General features: G+C 40.4%; 1 protein-coding gene across 2 annotated transcripts; it reads left to right on the forward strand.

The window, feature by feature from the left end:
- The first annotated feature begins 267 nt into the window (after positions 1 to 267).
- On the forward strand, positions 268 to 26,858 carry LOC307126566 (uncharacterized protein). 2 transcript variants are annotated; one of them, XM_079817165.1, is made up of 5 exons: positions 268 to 336; positions 4,089 to 4,311; positions 22,467 to 23,783; positions 24,348 to 24,449; positions 26,037 to 26,853. In XM_079817165.1, exons 2-3 carry the CDS (start codon positions 4,152 to 4,154, stop codon positions 23,384 to 23,386), a joined length of 1,080 nt encoding a protein of 359 aa, XP_079673291.1. In that variant the 5' UTR covers positions 268 to 336; positions 4,089 to 4,151; the 3' UTR covers positions 23,387 to 23,783; positions 24,348 to 24,449; positions 26,037 to 26,853. The 2 variants fall into 2 exon arrangements, with proteins under 2 accessions (XP_079673291.1, XP_079673290.1); XM_079817164.1 differs by having other exon boundaries at positions 22,467 to 24,449; positions 26,037 to 26,858.

The following is a 26,858-nucleotide window of genomic DNA, read 5'->3' on the forward strand; positions in this document are numbered from 1 at the left end:
TGTGACTTTAGATGTGAGTTTACATGGAAAAGTAAGTAATAAGAAGTACATCATTAAGAAAAAAAAAGTTATATTGCTTTAATTTTTTTTGTAACTCTTAATGTGAACTGTATTATTAACTTACCATTGTGTTATTAAATATATTTCATCAATACATTGAAAATCTGAATTTTTGTCATCTTATTTGTATTAATATATTTTATGAACATAAATGTTTGCACTTCTGTGGTTTTAGACTCAGGCCTGGTTGAGCAGGACTTTTATTTTGGTCTTGGTGTGTGACGTCATAAGGCTGCGCCGCGCTCGTGCATCTGTTTGTGATTCAGCTGAAGAAAGGTTTGTGTTTAAAGTGTTTAAAGTGTTTAAAGCGACGCAGAATGAATGATGTATTATTAAATGTAACTGCATTGCTTTATCTAACATTTATCAGCGTTGTGTGAGTAAAGTAACAGAATAAACTCAAGAGTAACAGAAGGAGCGGCTCTTATGAAAGATCATCTTAGTTACAGGTCAGTTTGTCTGCAGACTCCAAAACTTGTTATTGGATGTTTTCATATAAAGATATGAAGTGTAATAACGCTTACATCAGAAATTACATTACTCGAGATATCAGTTGTTGCCCAAAGGCAGTTTTGAAATGGAAACGATATTTCTCTTTACTTTCAATTGAGAAAGTTGGTCAGTAAGTAATGTTTTTACTGCCAAATACGGTAAAGGAGATTAATGTTAAAATAATGCACATGTATATTATCCATGTAATGAGTTTCTTAACCAGTTTAAAGAAGACTTCTCTCCACAATGTTATTTTAGTAAAATCAAATCTGAAACTCTCATACGTTTATTTTGTAATTGTAAATATTCAGAAGACTTCTGGAAGCAGAAATCTGTGGTGGTTTTTGATACATTTGACTAAATAATTAAAATAGGAGAGTCTATGATCCTCTTCATGGACTGTAATACTGGATCTGATATAATTGATGACACATTAATGTTAATTCTTCTTCTTGGGAAGTTTCATATTCATAAAGCTAAAGTAATGCCTATCACACCTGCATATACATTACAAAATGTAATGTTTAAGATCTGTTGTGCGTATTCCCCAACTTCTGTTTCTTTATTGTTTGTTGTGAAATGTCATAGTATGTTTTGTTGGAAAATTGAAAAAAAAAAAAAATTATGAGAGAACCGGAGCTTTCGACTCTCGAGTCAATTGAACCGATTGATTCACAGCGAATGATTCAGAGCCCCAGTGAGTCAATGTATAGAAAAATAATGTAGGAACTATACATGTAGAAAATTTTACCTCCGCATCTAAAAACGCCAAATCCGGAAGTGACACAACGGGAGGGAGTGCAGTGAGGAAAACAATGGATATGACTACATGTACAAGAATCTGAATTAAAATGTGTTTGATTTAAGCCTACATTTCAAAAAATTGTGTCAGGAAATGTATTGTTTTTAAGCCTTTCGCACGTACGATCACACAGGTGTAATCAGTCTAGGCTGGTCCCTGGAGCGGATGATCAAGTGCATCACATGATCAAATGTTGAATTTAGCCAGAGACAGACGCGCTCAGAACTGTCATATAGCACAACTTTTCAGTGTTTTCAACTACATACTAGTTATTTTAGGTTTCAAACATATAAATTCACATAAGTACTAAAAAAAACAATACATTTAGAGTTTGTAAAATACACACTGATGTCTATGGAAGAGGTAATAATAATCCTTTCCATTATAATTCGACACGTTTTATTCATATCAGATACACATTGTGTAAGTAACTTCAATGTTTACTCTATTCTATTCCCAGTTCACCAGCCACTTACTTTTAAGTATTTCGGGAGAAGTGGATGAATTCACGTGTTGTAAACATAGAGGTTGTAAATCCAACAGATGCGATTCTCTGAACTGCGTCTGTGGCACAAACTAACACGGCGGCGCCCATCGCGCATACAGCTCAACTAACGCCTTCGTTATAAAGGTGTTTAAACAACAATATACTTCCACTTGCATGTATTTGACAATTGGAATATCAGATATTTCATGCCATAGCTAACACATTTGTGAATATTCTGAATAAAAAAGGAAAAAATGACATAAAAGCAGATCATTCATTCAGCGCTGTTGCTGCTGCGGTGTGTCACGTGACAAGCAATGACGCGTCACCATGGAAACGCCACAATATAGTTCCCACGCCCCTGTAGTGTGTGCGCGCTGGCTTTAGCGGTGCATTCAAGGGCACTCGTAAAACTGATGTTTGTTGTGACTGCCAGAGTTGTATGCAGGGCGAGCGCGGAGAGGGGAAATCTATATCGTCTATATCGATAGTAATATCTTGAAAGTTCATATCTAGATATAGATACGATAACGATATATCGTTCAGCCCTAATCCAAATGTAGATTGGTCTGTCGGCGCCTATGTCCCGAGATTGCCCTCCTGTACGTCACCTAGCAGCAGCAGCGGCGCGTCAGACACGTTTCTGGTGTGCAAAGACATAGAAAACGTCACGCAACAGAAACGCCACGCAGTTAGTGTGTAGCCGGCCGTCTGAGGTGAACGCTACACACCACCTCGTGTTTCGAAGCACATGCAGAAGTGAAGTCCCGTCTCTTCACCTGCACAAAACGCCACCATGCAGGTTTCCACTTTTTTTTTAAGGAAACCTGTGGACTCGATGTCCTGACAGGCTGGACACAATACTTTACCATGACAATGATAACTTGAAATAGAAAAACTACAGAAAATACACAGACTCGTCCTGAATACCAACCTATTCTACACTGAGCCAACACAGAGCTCGGCAAACGACTCCCTCTCGTGACGAAATATGACGCCATGTTGAAAAAAAAAGGGTTTTTTACAAACAGCCAAGGAAACAGCCAATTTATTTAAACGCCCACGGCTAGGATTGGATAACAGTTTTGCATATTTAATGAGCTTCAGCTCCCCTGTGAGTAGGCTACACTAGGAATTGTTTTGAAAGCCTGTGACAAACGGCAACCGAAATGATTCGTCCCACAGGGCTCGCAAAACGTCTTTATCAAACAAACACAATGATTCATCTCTCATCCACCACGATTGATTGGAATGTTATTTTTTTATTACTTGGCCCGCCCAATCGATGGATCGGACTTGGGGCAGATAAATACCTGCGTGCAATCCGCGCAAGCAATGGAAAGCGGCCTTCGTTCGCGCGCCAGTAGTCAAGGGGATTGTCGCTTCTGGCAATGGGTAGTTCAGCTGAATACGTCTCTATTTGTTCTCATACCGCTGACATGCTTAATCTTTGATAGGCAGACGCGTGATAACCGCTCGAACGTGAGTGAAACCTAAGCGCTTGCGCACGGATGGGAGGGGCGGGTGACATTCATTTTCGGTTTACGTTTTTCAGCTGTTTTTTAAATTTCGGTGCACCCCTACCTTTTATATATCAAAAGCTCAAGGGAAAGTTGATTTCTCAGTTCATGACCCCTTTAAAGTGCTAGAGAGGACTCGTGCTCCGCTTGAACTGAGGCGCTACAGCGATCTGTCACGTCACATGTAGGAGCGACAAAACGGCATTTATTCTTTGAATTTCATGATAAAATGGACAGAATTGGAAAGATGATGTTGATTCTTTTTAGAAGTAAAGCAATTTGTGCGATTATTGGATGACAGGCGCTACAGATCATGTTTAGTGTAGGGAAAAACCACAGACCTGCAACCCTGGCTTGAGCTACGGGTGATTCATAGGGTCAAATAGAGACGCTTTTATGTTGCTATTTCTAACTGTCTGCATTATTGTCGAGTTATCTTGCCCTCAATTCAACACGAGACATTTTCTTCACACACAGTATGAATTGCAGTCGGACACGTTTGTTCCGCATCCTTTTGATTGACAGGACACCATCGGCCCTGATCATCGGCTGTTTTAAACAATCAGCAGATGGCCAATGGTGAAAATAACAGCTTTTATCGGCGGCTAGCAGCTTGAAAAAAAAAAACCTATCCCTCTGACTGACTCCATTACTAGTGCGATGAACTACTGAAATGATTTAGTGTGGATTTATTTTTCTCTCTGTTAATTATTCTCCTCTTCAACAGGACAAACACACAGAAAAACTCCTGCTGAAGTGACTGAGATCCACATGACACACTGTTATAAAGATGGCGTTTATTAAAGAGGAGAGTGAAGACCTGAAGATTGAAAATGTATTCAGTTTGAAACATGAAGAAACTGAGGAGCAAACAGAGAAAGAGGAGAGTGAAGAACTGAAGATTGAAGAAACATTGAGAGTGAAACGAGAAGAAACTGAGGAACAAACAGGTTGGTTTCATTCTCAAATCTGAAATCTGTCATTTGATCCTTATTAAAATCTCCAGCTCTACAGAAATGAAGGATATTTTATAATATTTAAGGATAATATTTTCCCTTTAATATTTTACTAAAAATCCCCTAAATACTGAGGTGACCAGATTTCTGAAATGGAAAGCGGGGACATTTCCTATTTGAGTGGTCAATCTCATTTGTCATTATCTTTTAAAGAGCACCTATCATGGCATTTAAAATGTTCCAAATATTGTTTTAGAAGTCCCCAACAACAGTTTTGCATGCATGCAATGACAAAAAAGACTTTAGTTTTCTTATAATATGCATTTATTTTTACCTGTTTTGACAGCGATTCTCAAATGATTCCTTTAGTGATTCACTTTTCAAAACCCCGCCTTTACGTGACGCTAATCTGCGGTGATTGGTCCGATGACCCAGTCAGTTGTGATTGGTATAGTCTGTGCAGATATTTTCGGAAACGGAACGCCCATCAATGTCTTATTGTGACAGTAATTTGTTAATATGTGTCAGGAGTTATGAATATGAAAACCGCGTCTGTACCGTTTGATTGTAATATGAGCCTCAGCTGATCTCATTCATAAAAAAACTCCTCTATTCTCCTCACGAAGACTCGCGACATATCAACATCCCTCAGGGCTTTTAGTTCAAAAGTGTGCAGATGAGGAGACATTTTGATAGATTCTCATATGTCTGTGTCAAATTTCTAAACAGAGGAGTATTTTTTATTCAATACTTCCTCAAAATGCGCAGATATAGCCTAATCATGAGCGATTGAGTCTCTTATGTGTTGTTTCCAATTCATACTGGCAGTCGGAGGGCGCTCTGTGCACATGTAGTCCATGTATGGTACAGACAGACGAAGAAGATACCATGTGCCATAATAGAAGTCCATAATAAAAGCTTCCTGAGATCGCGAAACATGCAGACATTTGAAGACTAATAAACACACAATCGCGACGATGTATGGTTTGTCTTCAAGCCACTTAGTCTTCAAATGCTCATCCTTGGGCAGATGAAAGAAGTTTGCTTTTGAGTGGCACTTCAGAACACAGCGTCTCGTCGCCATGATGTTTTCTAGTTTTCACTGGCGTCTTGGAGCGCATTAAGTGGGCGTATCGTATTCAAATACATTTACATTTAGTCATTTAGCCGACGCTTTTATCCAAAGCGACTTACAAATGAGAGCAAAAGAAGCAACTAGAACAGTCAAGGGCAACAGTATGCAAGTGCTGTAGCAGGTCTCAGTTAATCTAGCTCAGAACACACAGGACTTTTTTATTTTTTAAATAAATTAGACAGACAGAAAATGAATAGAATGATAAGTGCTATTCTTGATTGGTCAGGTGCTGCTGGAAGAGATGTGTCTTTAGGTGTTTTTTGAAAATGGTTACAGACTCGGCCGCACGAATTGAGATAGGCAGGTCATTCCACCAGGTGGGAACAGCCCAGGAAAAGCTCAGTGAGAGCGATTTCATGCCTCTCTGGTATGGCACCACAAGGCGTCGTTCACTAGCAGAACGTAAGTTCCTGGAGGGTGTGTAAGTCTGAACGAGCGAGTTTAGGTATATTGGTGCAGAGCCAGTGGTTGCTTTGTAGGCGAGCACCAGTGCCTTGAATTTGATGCGAGCGGCTATTGGTAGCCAGTGCAGACTGATGAAGAGAGGCGTGACGTGAGCTCTCTTCGGCTCATTAAAGACCAACCTCGCCGCTGCATTCTGGATCAGTTGTAAGGGTTTGATAGTGCATGCCGAAAGGCCCGCTAGAAGAGCATCACAGTAGTCCAGTCTGGAGAGAACAAGAGCTTGGACCAGTAGTTGTGTGGCATGCTCTGATAGGAAGGGTCTAATCTTCCTAATGTTGTATAATGCAAATCTACAGGATCGGGTTGTTACAGTAATGTGGTCAGTGAATTTTAGCTGATCATCAATCACAACTCCAAGGTTCCTGGCTGTCCTGGACGGAGTTATGGTTGATGAACCTAGCTGAATGGAGAGATTGTGGTGAAGTGCTGGGTTGGCAGAGACAACAAGAAGTTCTGTCTTTGCAAGGTTAACCTGTTAAACTGCAACCCCACTTTGGGGCTCACAGCTGAAAACGACCTACCTGAATTAAAACAATTATAGCTCCTGAGAACAGTGTGCTACAGGCACAATTAAGGTATCTTTGGAAAGAAGACACTTGGGACTCTACTAAAAAGCAATCAGAGTTGATAATTCTCAAACAGATAAAAAATTATAATAGTTGAAATGCCTCAAAAATTATTTGCACTACACAGAATGTTGTATTATTTCATGTAAAAATATATGAAAATAGACCTGGAGGAATCCAGTTCAGTTATGGATTGAAAGCCACACGACTTATCAGTTTATATTTCAAGTTTGAGGAAGATATAATGAAAAATGTGGTTCCTGCAAGCTTTTTTCCAAGACTATGTCTGTTCCATTTCTCCCTCCGCCTGCTTGAGGCACATCCCCAGAAATGACATCTCCCAACTAAAACAATTGCAGTTGCTAAACAATTTGCACTACATGCACAATTTAGACATCTTTAAAAAGAAGACACTTTACAGTTTATTACCCAAACATTAAAGTAGAAAAAAACTTAGAAAGACAAACAGTTATAGAAGTTGAAGTGTCTTGAAGATGATTTGTGCTACAATGAACACTTTATTATTTGATGTAAAAATATATGAAAATAAGCCTGGAGGAATCCAGTTAGTTAATGAATTGAAAGGCAAAAGTCTCATCAGTTTATATTTAAAATTTGACGAAGATATCATGAAAAATGGGGTTCCTGCATGCTTTTTTCTAAGAATATGTCCAGGTGCCAAGAAACCTACAGGAGACTTGATAACCTAATGTTATGAAGTGTACTGCAAGCTGTTTTAGCCATCATATATGATGCTTGAATGCTTTTTCAACTATAAAATAATAGGCAGAACCATAAGACTTTGTATTAGTGATTTATTTGTACAACAGAACTTATAAAAATATAATAAAAATGAAATATTAATAAAAAAGAGCTAAACTTCTTTGCAACTGAAAATACAACAAGTAATATAAGTATAATAACTATAAATATAACTAGTAATATAAATAACAATATAATATAAATATATAGCTATAAAAACACACACAATTTGCAAATGTAAAAAAAAAAAACATTTACTGGCCTTTTACTGGCGGATTCAGGTCTACAACAGCAAGTGCAGATCTTGAAGAATCTGAAAGCGTTCTTCTCTTTTCTGCTGGTTGGCTGGTGCTTGGCTGCCATAGCTCATCTGAAGACTCAACCTGATGCCTGTAGAATGGCAAGGAAAGGAATGAGAATTAGCACTGCATGTCCTATTTCTGTATAGTTTGCCCATTCAATCAACAATCACACTGTCATCATTCACTCTAATTACAGGCCATCCCATGAACAATGAAACTGATGGGCAGTCGGTTAGACAGCATTCATATTGACGGCGGCCCATACATTCTCACACAGCCCAAGCATCAATCTAACGGCCGGCTATACAGTGAGCATTCATATTGACGGCGGCCCATACATTCGCACACAGTCCTACAATCAATATAATGGCCGGTGAAACAGTGAGCATTCAACAATCACACAGATGGTCGGCCGTCCAGAACTTTTCTTTTTTCGTCAATTTGTTTTTGTAGCACAGGGGAAAAAAATGCATTTTATATATTATATATATATATATATTTTTTTTCTGTGTGTGCTAGAAAAAATGCTAAATATCAGTATATGTATAATCTATACTGGTATATTGTAATTTTTCTAGCACACAGGAAAAACATAAAATAAATACAGTCTCAATATATATATATATATATATATATATATATATATATAAACAATTACATGTGTTATATATATATATATGTTTTATTTACACACACATGGGGAAAAATTATATATACTTTTTCCCCATGTGTGCTAGGAAAAATGCAAAATATCAGCATATGTATAATGCATACTGGTATATTGTAATTTTTCTAGCACACAGGAAAAACATAAAATAAATACAGTCTCAATATATATATATATATATATATATATATATATATATATATATATATATATATATATATATATATATATATATATATAAACAATTACATGTGTTATATATATATATATATATATATGTTTTATTTACACACACATGGGGAAAAATTATATACTTTTTCCCCATGTGTGCTAGGAAAAATGCAAAATATCAGCATATGTATAATGCATACTGGTATATTGCATTTTTTCTAGCACACAGAAACAATAAAATACATACATTCTCACACACATTCTCAATATACATAAACAACTACACATAGCAACTCACCGGTGTGTTATTGGATCAACTTCTCTGTCAACAAGCACCGTCACCGCTGTGTTCACTCTCCTTTTTCACATCGCTGCTTCGAGTGAGCTCAAATAAAGCATCTTCAGCACAATAAAAACTTCTTTTGACGATCCATTGGATAATACATTCCGTCCAGTTAGTAAGATTAGCAAACAGTTACTACAAAGAGACCTCTGTTTGTTTACTAGCGCGTTAGCTTTTAGCTGTCAGATGGGGGGTGTCAGGCTCGCAGCATCTCGTCGGAGATAGCGCCACATTGGCACATTCAGATTAATAAATATTCACGCCCATGTGACAAACATACACATGCAAGGTCTCGTTGGAATCGTGTGCTCATTGGCTACATTTTCTGTCAGTCATGACGATTCAATGCTTTTATTGGCTCCAGATAAACAGACATTATCATTGGATGAGCACGTCATGACATCAGATAAAACGATCGCTATGGTTGGATATTTTTGACTATATCGCGGCTATCTTTGCATGTTTTTGAGTGGGGTTAGTTGGATTTTGTTCGTAACATTCTAAGCTTTAAACCCATGCCACTTTATTCTACCGGGAGACTGTTTTTGGTGCATTATTTTATTGCATAACAGTCTAGTATGATACTTCGCTCCGCAGAAATGCAATGTAAACAAAGGATTAACCATCAATATTACACCGTTATTGTTTCGTTGGATTAAAATGCTCTATGGGATGTTATTCAGTGGACCCTCACCTTTCCATTCGTTCTGGAATTGTTTGCAATGGATGCGTGTGTGGCTCGTAATTAGGACACTAAAGGTATGTACTCTGTTTTTATTTATAAAATCGTTGATGTGTATTGCTTACATTGATGCAAAAATACAGCCGTTATAAGCTTTTCAATGAAAAACAGTGGTCTGTCCTCGATGCTTGAGGTTTAGACCTTTAGAATGATATATAGTTTGTCAAGATTAATGATGTTTTTTTACGTTAAATCTATTAACAAACATTACACTCGTGCTAAAAATAGCGCTTCAACCCGTGCACGCGCTCATGAAGCTTATCAGGTTAAGTTGAAGGTGATGTTCCTTCATCCAGGCAGAAATGTCTGTTAGGCAGGCAGCGATACGAACACCAACTGATGGATCATCTGGTTGAAATGAGAAGTATAGTTGAGTGTCGTCGGCATAGCAGTGATAGGAAAAGCCATGTTTCTGAATGACCGATCCCAGTGATGACATGTAGATGGAGAAGAGAAGTGGTCCAAGCACTGAGCCCTGGGGAACTCCAGTTGCTAGATGATGTGACTTAGACACTTCACCTCTCCATGACACCCTGAAGGACCTACCTGAGAGGTAAGACTTGAACCACTGGAGAGCGGTTCCTGAGATGCCCGACTTTATGAGAGTTGACAGGAGGATCTGGTGGTTAACTGTGTCAAAAGCAGCAGACAAATCCAGTAACATAAGTACTGTGGATTTGGAAGCTGCTCTTGCCTGTCTGAGTGCCTCCGTAACCGAGAGCAGAGCAGTCTCAGTTGAGTGCCCGCTTTTGAAGCCGGATTGATGTCCAGGAGGTTGTTCTGTTCAAGAAACGTAGACAGCTGGTTAAACACCACTCGCTCAAGTGTCTTTGCAATGAAAGGAAGAAGGGATACCGGTCTGTAGTTTTCTAAAAGTGCTGGGTTTAGAGAGGGTTTCTTAAGCAGTGGGGTTACCCGAGCCTGCTTAAATGCTGTGGGGAAGGTCCCGGTGTGAAGAGAGGTGTTGACAATGTGAGTGAGTGCAGGAGTAACAGAAGAAGAAATGGCCTGATGGGGAGGTGGGTGGGGATAGGATCAAGCGGACAGGTAGTGGGATGATTGGATAGGATGAGTTTGGAGACATCTGCTTCGGAGAGCAGAGAGAAGGAGGGAAGCGTGTGTGTGATGGTTGTTGAGATGTGTGTGTCAGTTTGTGGTGTGGAGAATTGACTGCTGATGGAGGAGGTTTTGTTTGTGAAAAATTATGCAAAGTCATCAGCTGTAAGAGTTGATGAAGGAGGGGGAGGAGGAGGAAAAAGGAGCGAAGAGAATGTTTTGTAAAGTGCACTAGAGTCAGAGCAGTTGTTGATTTTGTTGTGGTAGTATGTAGTTTTAGCAGTGGAGACATTAGTAGAGAAAGAAGCGAGAAGAGACTGATACAGGGTTAGGTCAGTAGCGTTTTTAGTTTTGCGCCACTTCCTCTCTGCCGCCCGGAGTCCAGAGCGATGTTCGCGGAGAACATCAGACAGCCAGGGGGCAGAGGGGGTGGTGCGGGCTGGCCTGGATGAAAGGGGACAGAGGTTGTCTAAGCAAGATGTTAGAGTGGAGCAAAGAGTGTCAGTAGCACTGTTAGTGTCTAGTGCTGAGAACTGAGCAGGTGGAGGGAGTGAGGATGAAACCATAGTGGATAGACGGGAGGGGGAGAGCGAGCGTAGATTACGCCGAAAGGTGATCTGCGGAGGAGTGTGTGTTGTGTCAGGAGTCAGTATGAGGTTAAGAGTGATGAGAAAGTGATCTGAGGTGTGCAGTGGAGTAACTAAAGTGTTGTTTGTGGAGCAATAGCGCGTGTAGATAAGGTCCAGATGGTTACCTGATTTGTGAGTAGCTGTAGTAGATACTCGCATTAGGTCAAATGAGGTCAGAAGAGTGGTGAAGTCTGCAGCCTGGGGTTTATCAAGGTGGATGTTGAAGTCACCAAGCAGTACCAGAGGAGTGCCATCCTCAGGGAAGTGAGAGAGGAAAATATCCAATTCCTCTAAGAAGTTACCCAGTTGACCTGGAGGGCGATAAATAACTACAACATGGATTTTAGCAGGATGAGTAATAGTGATTGAGTGTGATTCAAATGAGCGGTTGCCAGATAGAGAAGGAATGGGCTCAAATTTCCAATCATTTGAGATGAGCAAACCAGTACCTCCACCCCTCCCAATCGGGCGAGGGGTGTGTGAAAAAGTGAAATTATTTGAGAGAGCTGCAGGAGTGGCAGTGTCTTCTGGTTTGATCCAGGTTTCAGTTAGAGCCATGAGACTGAGATGTGAATGAGTGGAAAAAGATGAAATGAAGTCTGCTTTGTTTACAGCAGACTGGCAATTCCACAGACCAATTGGAATGGACATTAATGTAGTAGAGGAAATAGGTACACTTCGCAGATTATTAGGATTACGGCGTCTAGAAAGTGCTGAGCGTGACTTGCGGGTGTTTGAGGTAATAGTAGCGATTTGGAAGCACATCGTGAATACGGGTCAGAGAACCAAACAGATAAAAACAAGCAAAACACAAAAGTGGACAAAGTAGAAGGAAAGCTATCCTCAAGTGCCTTGTCGTGTCCTTGCTCGAGTGGAGTCGCGCAGAGTAGAGTCGATGGTCTTTACACTCCTCGGTCTTCACACGATGAGGGCTTCACACGAGGGCTGCCGCGGAGAACCGCTCACTTATACTCACGTTAACTGTCCTTATTGAATACAGATGGCTACTCCCAGTGAAACGCGTTCGGCTCGCGTGAGGTCACGTGACTAACAAACTTTCAACAAACAGACAACCAACTACAGCACACAGACAACGTTCTGACTAACAGCTGAACTACAGATCACTTAAGAAAATGTAAACAGTACTCACAGACTAGTTGTTCTCCCTGAAGTTCGATTGCTTCTCTCTAAAGGCCAATTTATACTTCTGCGTCGAGTGTACGCCGTAGGCTACGCGCGTAGCCGACGCCGTCGTGAGCATTTATACTTCTGCGCTGTTGTCTGCGTCAATGTGCAATTACACATGCAGACACTAGAAGGCAGTGTCCTCGGGCATGTTGGTGTAATCAAGAGAACAGCCGAAGAAGAAGCTGCTTGTTGTGTAGCATCTGTACATTCATGTCGGAATATCAGCAGCAGTGAGAGAGCGGATTTTCTTGCAGCTTGAGTTGTTGTATCTAATACAAATTAAGCATCTCTAGTTGATTAGTAAAGTTAAATAAGGCGATCTGGTGCTGGAATGTGTTTGTGAAATCATGCGGAGCTCGTGGCCGCTGTTTTCAGCAGCGGTGGCTCGAGCAATCGATTGCTGTTGCGGAGACTTCATTCACGAAATATACCCTAATGTGTCCCTGTTCTTGATATACAATCACTGATTAACATCTTTGGTTTTAATGAGAAAATAAATAAACTATGCTCAGCGGATCTATGTATTTATTTACTACCATAAAGAATCGCTGGACTGCAAAATATTGTGTTATAGCAGACGTAAGGAACTATCATCCAATTTCTGGACACACACACACACACACACACTCCTATCGCAGATTTTTTATTTATTTATTGACCTGAGGGAAGGGTTCTGGCAGACCAATCACAGCGCTTGCGTTCCGCGTAGAATTGACGCGTTGTTACATTTTTGGAGAGGTGCGCGTCAGGGTACGGCGTAGGGTACGGCGTAACCAACGCGTCTATGCGTAGGGTGCGCCGTACCCTCTGCGTGCTCTCGACGCAGAAGTATAAATTGGCCTTTCCTCCAATTGTAAACAACAAAGCTCTTATACCACGCTGGCTAGCGGCCACGCCCAGTGAAACGCGTTCGGCTCGCGTGAGGTCACGTGACTAACAAACTTTCAACAAACAGACAACCAACTACAGCACACAGACAACGTTTTGACTAACAGCTGAACTACAGATCACTTAAGAAAATGTAAACAGTACTCACAGACTAGTTGTTCTCCCTGAAGTTCTAGTTGTTCTCCCTGAAGTTCGATTGCTTCTCTCAAATAACTAGACAAGTTGACGTCATCTAGTCAGAGAAAAAGCTTCGGTCTTCTAACGATTCTTAAAAATGACTCAGAGTCGACTCTTACTTTTGAAAGAAAATAACTATATATAGGGTGCACTGTCATATTTCAAACTTTGCAGGATGTTTTTGTTCACTTTTTTGTTCACTTCAAAATTCCATGATAGGTGCTCTTTAATTAAAAAACAGGGACAATATATTTTTGAATGTTTGTTGTTGTTGTGTTATATATTATATTATTATTATTATTATTAAAATTAATAATTATTATGATTTAGTTTGATTATTAGGATTTTTGGTCTGATTTAAAAAAATTCAATGCACCCGCAAAAACAAAACAATAAACAATGAAAACAACTAATAGAAGCCTAACCATTGTAAATAACAAGCAGTTCAAAACAATACAGGGAGTGCAGAATTATTAGGCACATTGATTTTCTGATCATATTTTTTTTCCAGGCACATTTCACCAATTCCAAACCACAGTAATCCTAATAACTACTATTGATTTAGTATTTAATAATGTATAAGTGATATATAATTGTTCATGAAGGCTGGAAATGAAAATCACCTTATATTCAGGTGTGCAGAATTATTAGGCATGTTTTCTTTTACAGATAAATTGAGCCAAAAAAGAGATTTAACTCAGACTTGAAAAGTCAAAAAGTATGGTGTCAGGATCTCAGAGACTTCAGTTAGGTAAAGAATCCTAAAAAATGACCCCCACTAGATAAGAATCACAAGCTGAAGTGTTGTAAAATACACGAAGAAGGTTTTTTATAGGCTTTATGGACAGATAGGTTGAGAGTGACTCTTGAAGGACCAGCACCACATCCTCTAGTACCACTGTTTGAAGCATTCATCTTCCAGAATCTGGCAGTACGTTTTGGGAGTTCATTTTTAGTCCATCTCTGCAAAACGGACTTCAGGATGGACTAAAATTAACTCCCAAAACGTACTGCCAGATTCTGGAAGATGAATTCTTCAAACAGTGGTACTAGAGGATGTGGTGCTGGTCCTTCAAGAGTCATTCTCAACCTATAAAACCTATAAAGCCTATAAAAAAGCAGGCTTCATGTATTTTACAACACTTCAGCTTATGATTCTTATCTAGTGGGGGTCATTTTTTAGGATTCTTTACATAACTGAAGTCTCTGAGATCCTGACACCTTGCACTTCTGGAGACTCCAGGTAGGTTGCAGCTTTGGAAAATGCGTGCGTGCGTGCGTGCGTTCCCTTTAGACATAGGCTGTCAGTCTCTGTTCAGGATAAATTGATTCACGGAAATTTGTGGTCTTCTTTTTAATATGTGGCTCCAGTATCGCTAGCAAAGCACCAAACTGAGTCACTGACATTCTAAAGTAAACTTTGAATCGGCCTGGATAATCCCGCAACGCTCCTTGATGAGCTGGAACTCTCCTTCCTCTCTACGCAATTGCAGAAGTGGATGGACCCAATATTTCCTCATTTTTTTTAAGAGAGAGGACAAAAAAAATCATCCTCACTACTTGAAGACGGCATTTTGTGTTGTTTTGCGTTTTTTTCCGTAACGCATTCATTAATACACATCAGACTCAGTGTGCAAGGTCTCTGTGCGTGACGAATTTTTCGGATCACGAATACGAAAAAATGCATGCGATAATTTCGGACTCAGTGTGCAAAGGCCTTAACTCTTTGGTAGATTATACATTTATAATACATTACTACTAGTACTGTTACTACTAATAAAACCGATCACTGGGGGCCCCAAAAGTGTGTGGGCCCTTAGAATCGTCCTAACTTTCCCCCCCTTAGCTACGCCCCTGTTTACAGTATTTGCTGTATCTGGCAGTAACAGCAAATTTTTCCTCTTGGGCGAGCCCATTCGCTCACAGCTTACCCCGCTCATTAAATCCCTCATATGCCAGCGAACCAATGAGAACGCAGGACAGTGATGACGATACATAACAACAGAGCGGAGGCACCAAAGCTGCTGTGGGTCCGCATACCCAGAACTGCAGATTTGAAGAAAATTGCCATTGTTTGGCAAATAAATAAATAAATGACAGAGAGTTACATGCGTATTACTAAGATTTATAATGTGAGCTTTATGTTACACCTAAAACAAGGGAATTTATAGTAATTTACTTTTATATAGTAATTTGCAGCTTATATATATTAGGGATGTACCGACACCATTTTTTTAAGGACCGAGTATGAGTACAGATTTTTTTTCTGGTACTTGGCGATGCAGATACTTATACATTATACTTTTTATTTTATTTTTTGTGATGAATGAGGCAGTTTTCAAGCACAACACAGTGAGACTAATGAATGTAGGACAGATTCTTTATTATTAGAGTTAGGGTTTATATTGCACACGTAATTAACACTCTTTGCCTCTCGGTGCAATCTGGTTGCTGGTGTTTTCAGCGTTTATAAGTTAACAGTCTCTCGTTGACTTGATCATCCATTTAGCTGTTCTGAGTGTTTTTTCCCCTCAAAGTTATGTTATACTCTCTGCCCCTCGGTTTTCACTGGTTACCTGGCAGTCTGAAGCCACTCGTCAGCTGACGCAGATGCAGCGAAACCCTACCTTTTAGGATGTCTAGTTCAGGCACGGCATCACTATGCCACATCAGAGCAACGTTTCCGTGGCATGTTACAGCTCAGTCACAGCCCCCTCAAAGACCTCATGTTACTGAGGATGCTACAGTTTTCCGGCCACCTCATCGACAGTTGCCGAGGGGGACCCCATCAGCGTCCCAGCGCAACCACTAAAAAGCGCACACATAAAGCCTGAGATACTCAGGCCGTTGTGCAATCGTTTTACTATAGAACTATAGAGCTGGAGTACTGGAGGACCAACACATCAGACCCCTGGGTTTTGACGACTCTGAGCAGGGGATATACTCTACAGTTTCAATGCCGGCCTCCCAGGTTTTCAAGAATTGTTCCTATGGTCGTAAGTTCACGCAGTGGTTCTCTGTCAGGAAATGTGTTCACTGTTACAGAAGGGATCCATAGACAGAGTTCATACCCTCATTCAGGGAGACTGGTTCTATTCAATGTATCTTCTTGCTCCCAAGAAGGACGTTGGTTTCCAACCTGTCGACCTGAAAGATGCATACTTTCACGTCACGATTGAAACACAGAAACTTTCTGTGATGAACAACAGTTTCCTGAATCAATCCTACCAGTTCAAAGTGCTACCAACTGGCTTCCTTGTGCCCCCACGAGACGGCAGGCTGCGCAAGACTCCAAACTGCTTTTGAGACGTGCAGAAGTTGTGCTTTTCCATGAACATGAAAAAAGAGCTGTCCGATTCCAACACAGACCACTACGTTCATAGGAATGACCCTGAATTCCCACCTAATGTCTGCCTCCCTGTCTAAGGAATGTGTGACAAACATTTTGCAACTTTTGACTCGCTTTCACCCGGGTGTGTCTTTGCAGTATGAGGTGGTCCTACAACTAATAGGAATGTTAATGCGGCTACAGTGTTGATTCCCCTGGGTTTACTCCACCTCAGACCACTCCAGTTATGGAACAACAGTTTGTGGCTAGATCCCACCAGACATTGGCATCGACTGATTGTAGTTTCTCACCGTTGCATACGTGCGTCGAGGCGGTGGAGACAGGTAGTTTCTGAAGGGAGGAGTGTCCTATTGTTCCCTCTTGCCTCTTACTTCCCTCTCGGGAGTTGGTCACGACAGATGCTTCCCACAGGAATAAACATGGAATCGGAGGGGTATTTGTAGGCACTGGACACTGACCATGGGAGACATTACACAGGATTTCTGTAACGTGACATGCTGAGCATCTTCAGCTTTTTTCAATGTTTACTGGACGAGTGTACATTGCTGTGATTTCTGCATATGTTCCAGTTGGTGGATCTCCTCTTGGATCTCACAGTCTTGTCTGCAGTTTTCTGAAGGGTGCACGCTGTCTGAACTTGCTCTGAATCCTTACTTTCCTGCGAATTGTGCTTGGTTGCTGGATGTCTTGAAGTGTTATGTGAACTCTACTGCTCAATTTAGACAGTATACTGCTCAATTTAACATCAGGTGGGTGGCATTCCTCATGACTATGTTAGTATGTGTCATGCAGTAGTGATTACACTGCCTCTGGTGGTCAGAAGGAATGAAAACAAATGCTAGTGTTGGACTTGGCATCAATTCCTCAAGTCCACGTGTTCGCTGAATGAGGAGAGCAGAAACAAAATATAGTTTAACTGTTTAATATTTAGTTAAGTCAGATGAAGAAATCATAAAGAGCTCTGGGTCACAACTGTCCCTGATTACACAAAACTATGTGAGTCTTAATGTTCAGGCAGTCTGCAACTGCTCGCCTGTCCCTCGACCCAACATTTATCCACAAAATTAATAATATTAATCAAATGACTCAAAATGATCAAATGTCAGATGAATTTCTGGTCGTGTGCTTCGTTTGCAACATTCCACTCCGTCATGATTTTCACTCTGCACACAAAAACTGCTTCCTTTGTTACGACACAGAGAGTTGTCACACGGCAATTTTAGCCCCATGACACACATTGACCCGTCATACATACCAACAGCCTATGTCTATCACTCTGGTCACACGCTTCAACAGAAAGTACATACTTTTCTTACACCTTATATTCTTAACTTCTTAACCCGCACCGGTTCGTGGACGGGGGGGTTGACGGAAGTGGGGGGGTGTGTACTTTTATTTACTTTTGTTTTATACAAAATATTCAATCAACTATCACAAACTATGCATCATTTGAAAGCTAAAACACTCAAGATTCATGTTCTGAACTTGTTTTTGCAATAAATACACCAGAGAGGAAAGGGTTAAATGAAACACTAAAGGACCGGCCATGTAAACATTAGAAAAATATCAGCGTTACTCATCTTTCATCTCCTGTTGTTCAGATCAGATCGGACGAATCCAATAAACACCCGCATACATCTCTGTGTAAGAGTCCATTCTTCAAAATGCATCCCACTTTTTAATCCAAAACAACGAAAAAATAGGGAAAAAACTAAAAATCCTCCGTTGTTTGCAAGAGAGTTTTGAGTTAGCGTGATCAATCATGTCCATTTTCAATGAAATATCGATTCTATTCCGTGTCTGGCAAACTCCCCCTGCTAGAATGGCTTCTCCCACGTATTTTAAACCTTCCCCGTCTCTCTCCTTCAATCAGAGACTCTTCTGGGATGCATCATATAGAGGAAGTGCCTTACAGGCTTGGTGAGCTGTCAATCATTGCGCCCATGGTTTTCGTTGGATAAAGGCACTCGGTGCCCAGCCAATGCCTTTTCAACAAAGGTTTGATTGATGGACTTAGTAACCAATCAAAAGGCATTATCTTGCGCAGTTTGCGTAAGTAGGCTTTGGTGAATACTGTTTGCGCGCTGGCTGCACGTTCTCCATGGCGCAACTGCAGTGGAGCGCGCAGTCTGTCACTGACGCTTCCCATCAGCTAAATTAGTTTTTTACACTTTGTAATCTCTGTAAATAGTTGCTTTAGTTTTTCAGTAACTGTTTATCCATTATAATTAGTAGTATATTGCAGTTTATTGCAGATTTATTTGAATGAAAAACTACTCTTTACAATAGCAAATGTTCTGAAATAAATGGCCTTTTTGAAATGACGCCTAGACTTTTCTTGACATAAAAGCTCACAGAAGCTACATTACTGAGAGAATCATCCTCATATTTGAATCATGACATGATTAGACATTCAGTTTTATATTTAAGTTATTTTCAGGCTCTTAACATTAAATTATAATATTTTTTTCCCTAATTGAAAACAAAAAACAAAAAACGTGAGTCACTTACATGTATATTTACATGTATATTACTCTGTTCCCATATTACTTTGAGTTATTATGACTCTTGGGTAGCAATATTTCAAGTGTCTAGTTTAAAATAAGACCAGGTTTATGAATATAGACCATAGGGTTTAAGAGCTGCAGACATTTTCATTTGGGTATATCGTTTTCAAAAAATTCCACAAAAATGGGGCGCTTGTTAAGAGGTTAATGCATAAATCATTTCATAAGCTTTCAATTCCCATTATATTCAATTAACTATGTTAATGATTAATTTCTACAAGCGTTGTTAGCAATAATCACAAACAAATATTTTATCATCATCACTAGTTACGCATGTAACTGTGGTTCTTTGAGTTCTAGGTTAATGCCAGAGGCAGTTACAACCCCAAATCAGAAAAAGTTGGGACAGTATGGAAAACGTAAAAAAAAGAAAAAAAGAAGTGATTTCTAAATTTACTTTGACTTGTATTTCATTGCATACAATATGAACACAAAATATTTCATGTTTTGTCTGGTCAACTTCATGTCATTTGTAAATATGCATCCTTTCCTGTCATTCAGACCTGCAACACATTTAAAAAAAAGTTGGGACAGGAGCAATTTAGGGCTAGTAATGAGGTAAAATGGTTAAATAATGATGTGATTTGAAACAGGTGATGTCAACAGGTGATTGTAATTATGATTTGGTACAAAAGCAGCATCCAAGAAAGGTCTAATCCTTTAGGAGCAAAGATGGGCAGAGGATCGCCAGTTTGCCAACAAATACGTGAGAAAATTATTGAAATGTTTAAAAACAATGTTCCTCAAAGAAAAATAGGAAGAGATTTGGATATTTCACATTCAACAGTGCATAACATAATTAAAAGATTCAAGGAATCTGGAGGAATTTCAGTGCGTAAAGGACAAGGGCGCAAGCCTAAGCTGAACAACCGTGATCTCCGATCCCTCAGGCGGCACTGCATCAAGAATCGTCATTCATCTATAAGCGATATCACCACATGGGCTCAGGACTACTTTGGCAAACCTTTGTCAAGTACCACAATACGTAGTTACATCCACAAATGCCAGTTAAAACTGTACTGTGCCAAAAGGAAGCCCTATGTTAACAGTGTCCAGAAGCGCCGTCGACTTCTCTGGGCTCGGAGGCATCTGGGAAGGACCATCACACAGTGGAAACGTGTACTGTGGTCAGATGAATCAGTATTTCAGGTATTTTTTGGGAGGAATGGACGCCGTGTGCTCCGGACCAAAGAAGAAAAGGATCATCCAGACTGTTACCAGCTACAATTCCAAAAGCCAGGGTCTGTCATGGTATGGGGTTGTGTCAGTGCCCTTGGCAAAGGTAACTTGCACTTCTGTGAAGGCACCATTAATGCTGAAAAGTACATAGAGATTTTGGAGCATAATATGCTGCCTTCAAGAAGACATCTTTTCCAGGGATGTCCATGCATATTCCAACAAGACAATGCAAAACCACATTCTGCACACATTACAAAGTCCTGGCTGCGGAGGAAGAGGGTACGGGTACTTGACTGGCCTGCCTGCAGTCCCGACCTGTCTCCAATAGAGAATGTGTGGAAGCGCAAAATGCGACAACGAAGCCCCCGTACTGTTGCCCACCTTAAGATTTGTTTGCAGGAAGAATGGGACAAAATTACACCTGAAACACTTCATCACTTGGTGTCTTCAGTCCCTAAACGTCTTTTAAGTGTTGTGAAAAGGAATGACAACATTACAAAGTGGTAAATGCTTTACTGTCCCAACTTTTTTTTAAATGTGTTGCAGGTCTGAATGACAGGAAAGGATGCATATTTACAAATGACATGAAGTTGACCAGACAAAACATGAAATATTTTGTGTTCATATTGTCTGCAATGAAATACAAGTCAAAGTAAATTTAGAAATCACTTCTTTCTTCTTTTTTTTTGCGTTTTCCTTACTGTCCCAACTTTTTCTGATTTGGGGTTGTACATGCGTAAAGGCCCGGGTATACTTCACTTACCGCGCCCGGACGCGTCACGCGCGCAGCCCTGTCCGCGCGTCTTTCAAAGTATACTACACACAACGGATGCGCGCGGATGATCGCGTTCGACACATGCGCAGTAAAAAAATGTCTATGCTCTACCAGACATCGGAGGGCAGCACTGAGTCCTGTCATCAACGGGACATTCGCTGGGCATGATCGGAGAAGAATTGTAGTGCATCCACCATTGCAACATAGTTTGGAAGAAACACTGAAGAATCAAAAATTCTCTCTTTTTTTCAAGTGTGTTGTTTTTAAACCGGTCTTTGCACACTTTGCACACGGTCTTCTTCGACGGCTGAACACTGTGCTCAATACTGTGCGTATTGCCACCTAGTGGACTCTTCTGTACTGCTGGCGCATGCGCTGTTGCACGCGGACCGTCCGCGCGGTCTGAAAATTTGGGCTGCGCGCGGACGGGGTGTGCGGCCGGCCGCGAGCCCTCCGAGTGACGAAAATTACGTCATGCGGGCGGTGCACGAACGCGGACGGCCGAAGTATACCCGGGCCTTAACTAGCATTCGTCTGGAAGCGGACCGAGACCCATCTTGTTTGGTGCGCACCAAGGTTCGGATGGCAGCGTTCAGAAATGTTTCACACATCTTTGAATCTTTGAAATCTTTGATCCAATAATATACCACAGCAGAATTTATATTCACATTGTAGACGTGATAGAAGCAAGTGAACCTGCATTCTATTAAACGCTGAGGTGAAATCAATAAAAAGTTCCCTTACGTAAGAGTCCTGAACATGCTTTAGAATAAAATCAATTAAAGTAATTGTGGCATACTCTGTCCCCCTGTATGGTCTATATATAAACTGCAATGCATTTAAAATAATACTCACTGAAGACAGAACATGATTACTTACAATTCTTCCCATACATTTTGCCAGGATAGAAGTCAATGCAACTGGTCTAAAATTGTCAGGTAGTGTTTCCCTGATGTTTTAGGCATGGGTATTATTGTAGATATTTTCCACATACTGTGTGCTTAATAAGTAATCTCTGACTTTTGTGAATGCAACCAGGAATCCCTCCAAGAACTGAGTTTGGCACCCCTGGCGTATATGATCCAGTATACATGTTATTAGTTTTAATGTTTTGTGTGTCTAAATGTCTGTTGCTTTGTGGCACTAAACTGGGATTAACTTTTATGTATTTTTTTTTTTTTGCTTTAGACCTGATGGTGTTGAAAGAGAGTCAAGATCTGAATAAAATAGAAGAGAAAGATCAGGACAGGAAACATCATAATTTTATAACTGATGAAAAATATTTTGGTTCCTCACAGACTAAAAAAACAACCTCACGTAAAAGGGCTCAAAAGACAGGAACTATAGGTGATTTCACCTGTCATCTGTGTGGACTAAGTTTCAAAAAGCATGGAAACCTCGAAGTCCACATGAGAGTTCACACTAGAAGGAAGCTTTACCCCTGCCAACAGTGTGGAATAACTTTCAATCAACAAGGAACCCTTAAAATCCACATGAGAATTCACACTGGAGAGAAGCCTTACAACTGCCAACAGTGTGGATTAACTTTCACTCAAATAGGAAACCTTAAAGTTCATATGAAAATTCACACTGGAGAGAAGCCTTACACCTGCCAACAGTGTGGAAAGAGTTTCAGGCAAAAGGGAAACCTTAAAAGGCACATGAGAATTCACACTGGAGAGAGCCCTTTCACAAGCCAACAGTGTGGAAAGAGTTTCAGGCAAAAGGGAAACATTAAAAGGCACATGAGAATTAACTTTGGAGAGAGCCCTTTCACAAGCCAACAGTGTGCAAAGAGTTTCAGGCAAAAAGGAAACCTTAATAACCATATGATAACTCACACAGAAGAGAGCCATTTCACCTGCCAACAGTGTGGAAAGAGTTTCAGGCAAAAGGGAAACCTTAAAAGGCACATGAGAATTCACTTTGGAGAAAGCCCTTTCACCTGCCAACAGTGTGGAAAGAGTTTCACTCAGAAAGGAACCTTTAAAGTCCACATGAACATTCACCATAGAAATGACCCTTACACCTGCCCTCACTGTGGAGACAGTTTCAGTCAAGATGGAAACCTTAAAGTCCACATGAGAATTCATTCTGGGGAGAAGTAGAATAAAGGAAACATTTGTACTTTCCAAAAGTATTTATATGTAAAACTGTTTTAGAAGCTGAACATACTCCCATTAGTGTTTATGCAAACACAAGTGTGTCAGACTGACTTCGCGTACTAATAAGCTCATGAGATCATGTTAGAGGCATAACTTGTAACAGGAAGATCTGTAAGTGATATGAAACATGTTTATGTGTGATAGTTTAGACTTTAGATTAGGGGATGCAGAAAGCATTGTATAATGATTTATTCATGTGTTACACATCATGTATAACAGGTGTTGAACACTTTAGTTTGTGCTGCAATGTAAGTGCTGACTGGTGAGGGTACAGCCATCTGTCTTTTCTGACACATGGACTCTTTAACCTCTGTGCACCTGATGTGATCTTCAGTGGAAGGTAAAAACTGTTCACATTATCACTAGATCCCACACTGAACCCAAGTCTGTGCTGATGAGTGAAATTATTTACATTAAAAGGTGCCATAGCACAATGAGCACATTTGAACTAGTTTTTAACCTTTAGGTTCCATGAACGTCTATATCGGACGTGCAGAACACGTCAAAAACAGACGTCATAAAAACTTTCATTCTGGCTCCTCAGTGGACGTCTTTTCAACGTACGCCTCTAGGGGCAAAAACATTGAAAAGACGTCTTTTGGACATAACTTTGCTCAGTGGGTATGATCATGTTTTTTCAAACATTACAATGAATGGTATAATATTAAAAGTAACTCATGATCGGGAACATTTGGTTCCCTAGACGGCACATTTCTCTTCTAATCTGCCACTGAACACAATTTTCCTGGTCACATTTAGAACTGTTTTTTTTTTGTATTTACAAATTAAGTTATCATTTCCAAAGTTTCCAATATCACAATCCAATCTCCCCAACACTGAATGAGTATTGTTTTCTCAATCTATGATTTACTCATAACAGTATATTATTGTTTTCCCCTTTTAGGTTTTTTCTGGCGCTTAAATACCATTTCCTAAGGGGAGAGGCAAACAGAAGAGTTGATCAACTTCTTCACTTGCTATGTGGTGATATTCAAAAATATTATTGGTAAGGCCAGTATAACGTTATTGTGATGTTTATCACATTAATTTAGGTCACACCGCCTATTAGGATATTCATTCTGTAATGCCATTTGAGTAAGGCCCTTGAAACAGTGTGCCAAGGCGTAGGGGTGAAAATATTCCCCTAAGAAATGGGACACCACTACTACACGTCATCATACCCCGTTTCTTTTATTAATGTCCTGTGACATTTAACCAGTATGAACAGCAATGAAGTGCGTAGGCTATATCTAGCAGAAATCAGGTGCAAGCACGTTTAACAAATTACTCACTTCCAACAGAGTTTTGCACTGTATTTGGACTTAATAAAATGGCGCTCGTTTTCAGTTCAAAAACGTATGAGCCAGAGAACATACAAGACTAACTGCTTTTCCATCGGGCCAAACTCTTCTTTTTTTTTTATTAACCGCTCCATTCCGTGCTGATCTGAGCCGGCCGGTACGGATATGGTTTCGTTATCTACTGTGGTGCTGCGATAATACGTTATACGTCAAGTCAGTCGTTGCCTTGGTAACTGTCACAATTCACCAGTGTGAGTGCCCATGAGAACCACCTGAGGGCACTCCACTCCAGATTGTCACTCCATCAAGGACTACATCTCCCATAATCCTTTGCCCGGACTCCCATTCAACACCCATTGATTACATCCACCTGCACCCCATTATCTAGTTAGCTCACCCTTTATAAGCCTGTTCATTCTGTCAATCATTGCCAAGTCTTGTTTGTTGTATATGCTGCATTTCTGAGCGTTTCCCTGGTTTCATGTCTCTGGTTTTTGGATTTCTTGCCTGTCTCCCGGATTACCCTTTTGCCTGTCTCTCCTGCCTTGTTTGCCTGTGTGGACTGCTTGCCTGTGTATGACCTTTTGCTTGTTTTTGACTACGATTGTGGATTACCCTCTCAATAAAGCTGCGTTTGGATCCTCAACCTTCTGACTCAGAGCAGTACGTTACAGTAATGCAAGAGTTTACAGACGATGCGTGATGTAAATATCGACTGCGTTATGAAGGATGACCAGATATATATTTTTTAAACTATTATTAATGTATTCAAATCACTCAAATAGTGTGTTTAGCAAGCTACAGAGAAACTGGCAGCCAGGCGACACACAAGTGATCGATCCCGAGTGGCAACATACACACATTCTAGCAGCACGGTAGTTGGTGGAGGGAAACTCCTCATGCCCCTTTGTTCGAAGTGTGGTCCTGAAAAATCTTCGTTTGAAGGGCTAACTGGCCCTTCCCCTTACCCCTACCACTCCAGCCAAAAGAGAATCGAGACACCCCTTCACGTGAACGCTAAAAAACAAGGGGTAGGGGAAAGGGAAGGGGTAGAAATGGGATTGGGCCTAAGTATTAAGTAAATTTGGTAATGTTATCTTTCAGATACTTGAAACGACTAATTCTATGCTTACAATACTGTCCTGTTACATGTCCTGCATGAATGGAATTAAATGAGAATTTAATTAATTAAAAATTATCAATTTCTGTGATTAAAAATGTCAATACTATATTTAATTTTATACACAATAATGGCTGTTATCCTCAGACTAAATGCTCTGTTGTTAATGTAGCTACCTGGACGACTTGGCAGATGCAGGAAGACTGACGGTCTCCTCGTCAGCATCAACATCTACAGCAGCCAAGAACACAGTGGGACAGCAGATCCTGATAAATGAGCAAGGAAAGTGCTCTGTGCAAACAGGGGCAGGCCCCAACTCAGATTCAACTTTGAACACTGTGGATCTAGTCAAGATGCAGTGTGACTGTGGATTGTATGATAAGGGAAATGTGTGCACACATATTGTATCAGCATACACTGAAGCACAGAAATGTATTGATATTGCACAGCTATGTGCTGACATGGCTAGAGATATTGTTGCCAAAAAACAGTACCACGTTGATGGTGATTTCATCCCTGTTCACCCCACTGATGTAAGTGCCACATTTGTATTTACTGGTGACCCTGCCTTTTGTACCTGTGCTGTCAACAGTTACGGTCAAAAGTGTGTGTGCTTACATGTTGCTGACTGTCTGCAAACCACCAACAATTCACATTCTACATGTCCCACTACGTGTCCCACTGCTGGAAGCGAAAATCTGTTTGTGCCAACAAATGTCAATGCACAACTTCAGTCTATGTTGACAGATTTACTGGAGTGGAGCAAATCAGAAAATTACATGTATAGTAGTGACCTGTACACTACAGTGAAGAGGGCACACACAGTGGCCTTCAATCGTTTTGGCATTGTGTCAAGAAAACGAAAAATACATGCACTTCATACTTATCGCCAGCGGATAGAGCAAGCCAAACGAGAGCTCTACAAAAAGCGCAAAACAAGAAGATACAAGCGCTAAATAATAATAATAATAATAATAATAAACAGATTTAACGG

Source organism: Gobio gobio (assembly GCF_949357685.1).
Source record: "Gobio gobio genome assembly, chromosome: 5".
Lineage (NCBI taxonomy): Eukaryota > Metazoa > Chordata > Actinopteri > Cypriniformes > Gobionidae > Gobio > Gobio gobio.